Source organism: Frieseomelitta varia, unplaced genomic scaffold (genome assembly GCF_011392965.1).
Source record: "Frieseomelitta varia isolate USP_RPSP 00005682 unplaced genomic scaffold, Fvar_1.2 scaffold_201, whole genome shotgun sequence".
NCBI classification, from domain to species: Eukaryota; Metazoa; Arthropoda; class Insecta; order Hymenoptera; family Apidae; genus Frieseomelitta; species Frieseomelitta varia.
This window is the reverse complement of record NW_025109762.1, coordinates 168567-178023: the sequence shown is the minus strand read 5'-3', so window position 1 is coordinate 178023 and position 9457 is coordinate 168567. Positions and strand designations below refer to the sequence as shown.

The 9457-nt window shown below is 39.8% G+C and overlaps 1 protein-coding gene across 3 annotated transcripts in view; it reads right to left on the bottom strand.

Annotated features, from left to right (window-relative positions):
- Positions 1-209: 209 nt before the first annotated feature.
- LOC122526887 (ubiquitin-conjugating enzyme E2 H) overlaps positions 210-9457 on the bottom strand; it is a 41514-nt gene continuing 32266 nt past the window's right edge. For all 3 annotated transcript variants that reach the window (XM_043650514.1, XM_043650513.1, XM_043650515.1), the window contains 3 exons: positions 1167-1334; positions 902-1030; positions 210-622 (listed from right to left, as the gene is read on the bottom strand). In XM_043650514.1, coding sequence (XP_043506449.1) covers positions 486-622; positions 902-1030; positions 1167-1334 — 434 coding nt within the window. In that variant the 3' untranslated portion in view covers positions 210-485. The remainder of the gene's footprint in view (positions 623-901; positions 1031-1166; positions 1335-9457) is intronic.

Sequence of the window (9457 nt, the reverse complement as noted above, 5' to 3'; positions counted from 1 at the left end):
CTCGCAAACGTGCCTCGTTTTATAATTAAAAAAAAAAAAAAAGTACACACGATGACGACGAGAGCGCTGCTCTCTTGCGTAAAGAGAACTCCAAAAGCGAATATTCTCTCTTCAACGTTATACGTCGCTATTCTTATATACTCTTTTCTCGTTTCCTGCGAATTCTCTTATTATTATTATTATTATTATTTTGCTTTCTTTCATTTTTCCTTTCCTTCTTTCGCACGTACGTGGTTCCTCTCCATCGTTTCTTTTCTTTCTTTTTTTTTTTTTTCTTTTTTCCCTTCTACCTCCCGATTAATTAACAAACAACCTGGCCGCGGTTCAACGTTCCCCTACGAAACAAAGTGACGAGTGTGCCACGTAGCTAAACCGATAGTGAGGTTCGGAGGTTCGAAATGTAAGCATCTATTTGGTAGGACGAGCGATCGGAGTTTACAGGGAATCGAGATTAAGGATATGGGTACGGATGGTAAAATATTTGGTTACAACTCCATGTCCTGCGCCTCGTCCTCGCTGAAGTCGCTCATCGAAGACTCGCTATCGGACGACACTCCGTTTTCGGTACCGCTGTTCTCCTGGTCCCTTAGCGCCTCCTCTGTCGCGTACTTCCTCACGTAATCTGCCAAGAAATCAAGAAGGAAATTGCATCCCCGGGCTGATATATTTCTCGTACGTTCATTCGACGCGTCCCGAAGCTAGCTCAAGCTGCCTCCTCGTGATTTTCCATCGCGAGAACGTTAACTGACCAGCGAAAACCCGTAAACGCAGATTCGTGAACGCAGAGAAAGATACTAAAAGATACTACAGATATTCAGATATATATATATATATATATATATATATATATATATATATATTTCGGCGTGTCACGGCGCCGAGGAGACTCCTCTCAACTCACCTGCTACTTTCTTCTTGTACTCCTCAGGTTTGTGTAGATACATGGCAGCTGCGTCGCCATTTAATGGGTCGATTGGATTAGGATATGTTAACAATTGGGGTAGGAAAGACTCGAATATATTCGACAAATCTGCAACAGTAAACGAGAGAGTGGTCTTTGGTTAAATTTGTTCAGAATGTTGCACGTGTGATTTATACGTACCGAAGGGGAGGGGGTTTGTGTGTAGGTGTGGATGATTAAATTTGAGGGTCGTGTAAATACGTACCGTAAAGGGCAGTCCAAGCCTGGTTTATTACGTCTAGACACACTGTGCCCGAGACTTCGTCAATGTTAGGGTGGTACACCTTGTTCATGAAGCCGATCGAAGGAGATTTGAAGGGGTAGTGCTCGGGCAAGTGAACTCTCACCTTCCATATTCCACCCTCGTAAGGCGCTGTAACGTAATACAAGTATGCAGTATCAGTAACGATCACACGCCGAAGGTTCTCTGTGGGGAAAAATGATGTGACCTAACCCGCGGAATACCTTTCATTCACGATTCGCACGATATATATATCGATAGTTTTCGAATACGCGTGGAACATGTATTATTTCGAGCGTGTATTATTCCGCAAGTAATAAATTTATTTTGAAAAGTAAATTCACCAACGCGACACGGAATTTTTTGATTTCGAACGCGACGAAAACACGGTCGACGAATGTTTCGATAGTTGAATAAACAGCTTGCATAATCGTCACGCCGGAGAGCGTAATCGTAGTTCACTCCTTAACACGAATTTCGATCGTCGAGATAGCCGAATATCATTATCGCATTATCAATATCCCAGCAGCTGCGACGTCGACAGCCGTGTCATAACTCGCGATAGATAAAGGAAACTGGCACGGTTAAACGGTGAAGAAAACTCTGGAACGCGCAGCTCCCGTCTCGCAAGGGAGCAAGAAAATGAACTAAATGGATGGGAAAATCCATTGGAGTTCAAGACGGGAAACAAGCTGTAGTTTAAGATCGAAGCTTCGCCGAGAAAGCTTTCCTTTCACTGGGGAGAGCTTTCAGCTATACATCGAGACGATGCAAATTCCTTCGACCTCCTCGGGATCCCTTTCGATCTGAAGAAATTGCTTAAAACATGCTAACTATGGAGAAACGCCTTAGTCTCTCAAGTATCTTCGATAAAATGAACCTGACATAACGAAATTAAAATTATACCATCCGCGCTGCTCGAGCGACTTTGCTGCTTGTTTCAGGTTTGATTAGTTGTTCTGAAATAATTGAAGCGACAAATGAAGCGTACGCGTCAATAGTATATCCATAATGAATTTCCAAATTGCGTGAGTCTCTTTTTTTTTAACTTTCCTCTTTCGGTGACACGTAGCAAAATAATATGACAAAATCGATATTAATATATATTAAATATAAAAATATTAATTATTATATATAAATTTATTATATATATACTTTTTTCCCACTATATTTAAATAAATATTTACATTTATTTAAATATAATAAATTTATATATATATATAATTATAATACTATACTACTATAATAATAATAAATTTATATATATATAATGATAATACTATGCTACTATAATAATTATAATACTACATACATAATAATTATTATATTTAAATGAGTATAAATATTTATTTAAACATAATGGAAAACATAAATGTATATATTAATTATATATAATATTATATATAACAATTATATATTAATTATATATAATATTACATATAAATTTATTATATTTAAATGAGTATAAATATTTATTTAAATATAATGGAAAACATAAATATATATATAATAATTATATATTAATTATATATAATATTACATATAAATTTATTATATTTAAATGAGTACAAATATTTATTTAAATATAATGGAAAACTATCTCTATCCTATCGCTCAAAGCAAATCTTTCGCATCGTTAGACGCGAGCCAGCGACAATTATTCTTTTAAATCATTCCCAGTTCTTCGTTTCTACCATTTTATTGGATCATCAAAGATTCGAAAGATTCTCGAAAAGAATTGTGGAATGTCGCGCAAGTCCGTCTGGTATTCTGCTCGAAATTCTTCTGGAAATTCCTTGAATCAGTCGTATGCCGAGTCTTCGATTCGTACATACGTCGATAAATCGGTACGTAAACCGTAAAACATAAAACGCAGAGACGAGAGAAGAGAGTTCTCTCGCCGAGTGAAATTTATTTCGATAATACAACGAGCAACAAGATCTTCCACCGCGGATTAAAATCAACCACTGGAAACGATCGAAATAGTTTGATAAAGAGGTGGGGGGAGGGGGGAGGGGGAGAAGAAAAAATAAGGCGGTGTAGCGTGCCGATCTGGTTCTACGTATTTTCCTTTCTTTGACGTACGAGCGATAATTGTGATATTGATTAAGGAGTGTGAATTGAATCCTACGACTAACACTTTTTTTGAATATTCACTCACAGAAATGTATTGAGCACTGAACGATTAGAAAGATTAGAAAAAAAAACAAGAGTATTCTTTTTTGTTCTCTAAATTGTTCTTACCCTGGAATACACTGGGTTTGGGGACGCGAACCGGCAGACACGCGGGAGGTTTTCTTGCTGATTTGAAAATGAGAATAAGACTGTTGTATTTTGTTTCGGAGTCGGCTCTTATATATCCGAGCCCTCATCCTATGATCGGAAAGGTGGATTTTTCCAAACATTTTCAGGGTCAGTTCTAAAAAGTAAATTTGACAATTGCTTCTTGGAACTAACGGTTCTATCTTCCGTGTCCTGCCGGTTTATTAGTGTCCTGTTTATGGTGGGGACCGATGCGATAAAGAACTCATCGAGCCTTGGAATGAAGAGTCAAATATGTCTACAATACGGAAATGTTAGTTTGAAATATGAAATACGGTCGAGGGAGGTCCCTGCCGTAGAGAAAGTTACAAGATAGGAGTTTATTGTCCCTGGCTCGATGAATTTATTTGTCGCATCACATTTTGATCCTCATTCTGTTCGGCAAGACCGAACAGGCGGAAAAAGAAGAACGAAATGTATGTGTTTCTCAGCCAGTCGGAACTCGGAGCGAAAAATCTGGTTGGCGATCAATTAGTCGACGAGCACGAATATTTAAAACAAGGAGACCAATTTTAAGCTCTTGCGCGATAATCGGACACAGACGACCGTCTTCCCGACTTCATCAATTTGTAGAATTAAAAATACAAAGGGTGTTTTTAACTGCTTTGCTATCGAGCTTGTTACCGTTAATAAAACCAATTTAATTATTAACCTGTCGCGCTGGAACGACGTGCCACGTCGAGAATTTCTTGTCCCAAAGTTGTAATATTTCCTCGGTTCTAAGTAAACAAAACGAATAACAAATTTATTACTTTTCAATCATTTCTATCCACCAGCGATATCATCGCGACGAGCTCAGAAAGAAAGCGACGAATTGTTGTGTACGGTTATGGTCACTCGTTATGGTCCGCAATCAGTTGGCAGCTCAAGTAACTTGTAACTTCAGAAGATCCGAGCACCGAATTAAGCAGCCGAATTCGTAATTGAAACGTTGAAACAGAGTGATTACAAAGAGAGAAGAAAGGATTATTATTAACAAGGGAAGAAAAAATCTTTTCACGCGCGAGGGAAAAAATCATCGGGCCGAAATTATATATAATAAATGGCCCGCGTCGGTCAAATGGCCTCGAGATATTTGCCTTTTTGTTTGCACGATTATACCGCCGCCCAGGTCGCGCTAGTTAATTAATAATCAGCAATCATCGATCTTCGAAATTAATACCGTATCATCGTGGGAAACAGAGAGAAATTGAACTGTCTATTGCATGATAATCGCATCGAAGCTCGAAAAGCCAGCGGGCATCGATGATGCGCAGGAGGGGGGCAGGGGGGGGAGGGGGGTGGAAAACGCTGTGTCGATTTCATCCGGTTCTCTCTACCCCGCCGATATTCATTCCCGGGCAATCTGCGACGAAATTGCAATAACGTGTGACGAGCGATACTAATCAATTAACGACGAGCAAATTTCACGCTCTAAGGTAAGGACTACTACCTCGAATTCCTCACCACTTTTAAGTATAAAAATAACTGCAGCGAACAGCGTCCGAACAGCGAAGAGTCGGAGGGAAATCTTTTCTGTTACAAATCTTGCCGTAAGACACAATTCGAAAACGTACAATTAACTGCTCAACCATTTGCGCTGGCAGCACTGATTGCGGACCATACGAGCGACCGAACCGTACGGAATAAATTCGTCGCTTTCTTTCTCTTTTGAACTCGTCGGTAGAACGTCGTCGTAAAAATTATTGATAAGTGATAAATTTGTTACTTGTTCTGCCTAGGTTATACTTAAATATGCTTAAAACTGAGAAAATATTGCAATTTGGGGACAAAAAGTGGCACGTCATTCCAGCGCAAGAAGTTAAACTTTCTCTCTCTCTCTCTCTCTCTCTCTCTCTCTCTCTCTCTCTCTCTCTCTCTCTCTCTCTGACTCTCAAGAAAATATACTTTGTTTCTACACGCTCGAAAAAGGAAAAAGAAAATTCCTCTGCCATGACAGCTCTTCAAAGATCGCCTGCGACCTTTAAAAATATCGATTTTGCTCGATAACGAGCATCGCGATTGCAACGAGAGAACGATACGAATTCTCGAATCGATTCAGCTCGAGTGTTCCAAAGTAACAAACACAGAGGACCACACTAGCTGTTACGCAGACCTAGAGTGCGCGGCTCTCTCGGTTTTCCACTCGTCACAGCGAATCCCTCCCCCCCGCCCGAGACTTTTGCCATCGGCAGAGAGAATATCACGATTCGCGCTACGTATGTACATGCGCGATCGTACACACTCGTGAATCACGCCCACACGTATTCGTACAAGTATCTGAACATCTCCAGACTCTGCGCAATTCCAAATGAAACTTCAAAACGAAACTGTTTACTCCAATTTTTCGCCTTAGATCTCGTCTTAGGCGATCGTGTCGATCAAAACTACAGCTGGCATTAATTAAAGGAAAGAAACTGAAAGGCTCGTGTTGTGAACTTGACAATTTTCCCAGATAATCTCTCGCCCACTGGTCACGTTGTCATCTATGAAATTTACTTATTTACAAAATTTCGTCTTCGAAAAGATTGAAACAAGCTCGTGTAACTTACACACACGTGGCGGTGAAAAAGCAAGTGCATTATGCACTGGAAGCGTAGGCGAGAAACGTGACCCACCTGTGCGTACACGCACGTGGAAACACGGTACGCGCGCGCGGATTCACGGTGAAAGTATCGATATCCACGCGGAATCGGAGCTGCGGGAATGCACGAGCAGCACCGTGTTAATTCCTATCCGGCGTGCAACGAGAGTTCACCGAACCTCGCGTGGACTCTCGTCCTTCCTCTTCTCTTTCGCATTTCTTTTTTCTTTTTTTTTTTCTTTTTTCTTTCTTTTTCACCTCCTCTCTCCTTTTTTTCCAACCCCTCCTCGCGCTTTGTACACCGCGAATTTTTTCCGTTCAAAGGAACGACGTGTTATTGGAGCATCGACGTGTGCACGCGGTGCTGTTTTTGAACATATCGCGTTCCCGAGTTTTATTACCCATACTTTAAAACGCGTCCCCCCCGCGGGCCTGAACGTCTCTACTATCGTTCGACGGTGCGCAAAAATCAGACGTAGCGCAGCCACTCTGTTCCCTTTTTTTCTCTTTTTATTTCGTCCTCCCGTGCTACGCGTGCCCCGTGTCAAATTGAATTTAATCACGTTTTCATGTACGATCGCGGGTATCGCAAGCAAACAGTCGCGTTCGGAGATTATATAAAACTGTTCGTACAACGTCCATAAATTTGCATCGTTTTCCAATCTTTGGTTCTTGCGACGTATAAAAAGCAATAAAACGTGGAGTAATGGCACGTTGTAGTAGACGAGCAGTGTATAGCAAAAGTGATTTATTTACAATGTGGAGAATTAGCTCAATTTAGATAATTAACTCTCTCTCTCTCTCTCTCTCTCTCTCTCTCTCTCTCTCTCTGCCGGTTGAAGTTAACGCAACTTCCAATTTCTTACAATCGAACTTTGCACGAGGTGGTTACATAACGTGAAGGGGAACAGAAAGAGAAACAATTATACTACGACTTGAAAATTCTCGTGTAAACGAGAACGACGATTCTGCTAACGTTGGAGCCTGCCAAGGGTTGCGAATAGCGAGTCGAACACCGTAACTGAACCTGGCCACTTCCTATTTCTGTTCGATTGAATCGCAATGGACCGTAGGATAATCCCTCATTCGCGCGATAACTGAACTGTTCCTGCGTGTTTCCTGCTTATCGGCTAATCCACCAAAGCCATCACTTTTCGTACCCCAGCTCTTTAAACATCGTTCACGTTCGATCAACTTCAAACTTCGTAGAGTTACGTCGAGATGGTCGAAGCTTCGATCGAAGAACAACGCTAAAGAAATCCTGCGGGATTCTGCTTTCTTACTGTTCGTTAAGGGATCAGGACAGTTTGAAAATTTAAATTGTAGTTTGAAGTGTTGGAAATAAGATACAAAAGGTCCCAGCCTTTAAAACGACTTATTTTGAGATATAATAATAAATCCGCGGAATGTAGAATAATTGAATTTGTATCACTGTTTACCTACTTTAAGCAGTATTACAAAGTGTAAATCGTGTGATTCAAATATTACTTTTGGCGAATCGAATATCAGGGGGCTTGGATTCAATTTAGTTGTGAATTGTAAGAACTGTGAGCCGCGATATATAAGGGAAAAAAGTAAGTAAAGGATACATATGAAAAATGACGTTCTGAAACTTTCAACGCGTTTTTCTCGAAACTAGGTTTTTAGAAACGGTCTGCAAGATATCTCGGAATCTAACCAACCGATTACTGTGGAAACTTGGTACGTATCTTTGGTGTAACATTTACTAGGGATTGGACGATCGAACATTTTTTTAATTTTTAACAATTTCGAAACATATAAACAAAAAACGTAGAAATCTTTGGCATAATTTCGATACATCAAAAACAAATAGCTGCTATTTTCCTAATTTTCACAAAAATGAAAATGTTGAATCGTCAATCCCTACAGAATATTGTTTACTTTTAAACTTTTTTTGCCTTTTTGTTGCAGCTAATCCTGTTTGGCTGGAATCATGCACACCGACAAACAATGTAAAAAAAAGTTATGTAAAAGGATGCCGTTAAAAAGTTAAATAAAAGCCCTCTTTTTTTTTTTAATGTTGCTTTTTATAGTTCATAACATGTTAAAATAAATCACAAAAGCTCATGTCGATCAAATGTATAGTTTCTTCTTTACTAGCCCTCCAAAGTATTCATAATTTTTAGACCCGTCAAACTGTCCTGCCCCGTTAAGACGTCTCTCATCGTAGTGTTTGACTCTTTTTTTCCTTCATTCAGTTTTCGATTTTCTATTTTGAGATGGTAAGTGAAACACGCTTCAACTCGGTGGAGAGCGGAATATCTCTTCTCTACGAAAATCGACCTAGTTAACCTGAAAGGTCACAGAGGCAGATAAGATCGAGGGGACGAGATCGAGAGAGAAGTTGAATTAAAATTAACGCAGTCACCGGGAGGAATTGCAGAATCGGTAGAGTTAAACGAGCATAAGCGAGGCCAGTTGAGAGAGAGAGAGAGGAGAGCACTTTATTACTGAATTTTTCCCGCGAGCTAACCGATTTAACCACGAGAGAGCTTAATGGACGCTCGACTGCTCAGCTTCTTAAAAATAACGAAACACGCAACAAACGTAGCTCGAGCTACGAACAACGCAGAGTTACGAGGAAGAAACGCAGTTTGGGAAAAAGTAAAGTTTACATTGAAACTGATAATTATTCACGCCATCTTTTATCTGTCTCTGAAATTGAGAACTTGGTGGAAAATTGAGTTGCGGCTTCAACACAACACAAGATGCGGCAATTTAATTTCTGAGAAGCTCGTCGAGTCTTGTGAACTCCCTTCGCTCACAAACACAATAATATCTAGCGTTAGTTAATCAGTCAATAGAAATGTTCGACGTTGGTTTTGGAAAGTCAATTCTCCCAATCGTCGTGTAATCTCGCACGAACAGATTTCGATAAATTCAATTTCGTTCTACGATTTCCCCATTTAATCATGCTCGTTAAGTTCCCGACGAGTTAATTTCGCGGGGAATTTAGCTGAACTCGCGTGATAAATATCGATACAGCCGCCGCGAAACGGAGCGCAATAACTCTTGCAGAATAAATTATATTTTCCCCCTTTTTTCTAATCGAACTTTGTAATTATCATTATCAATCATCTTTATCGGCCTTCGTAATTATCCTTGTCGAACGTACACCGACGACATCATGCACCAAACGATTCTGTGTTAGTTGGACCTAATTGATTATACAAGGGACCTACTTCGGGAGCTGATTGTACGCCTAAAAATAATGAAAAAAAAGTCATTTAAATATATATGTCCTATCTGTCTTCGTTTATGAGACATAATGAATTTTCTGTTTTAATTACTTTTACAAAAGATGCTCGAAATGATCACCTTGCATTTGAAGACAAGCCTGCACGCGTCT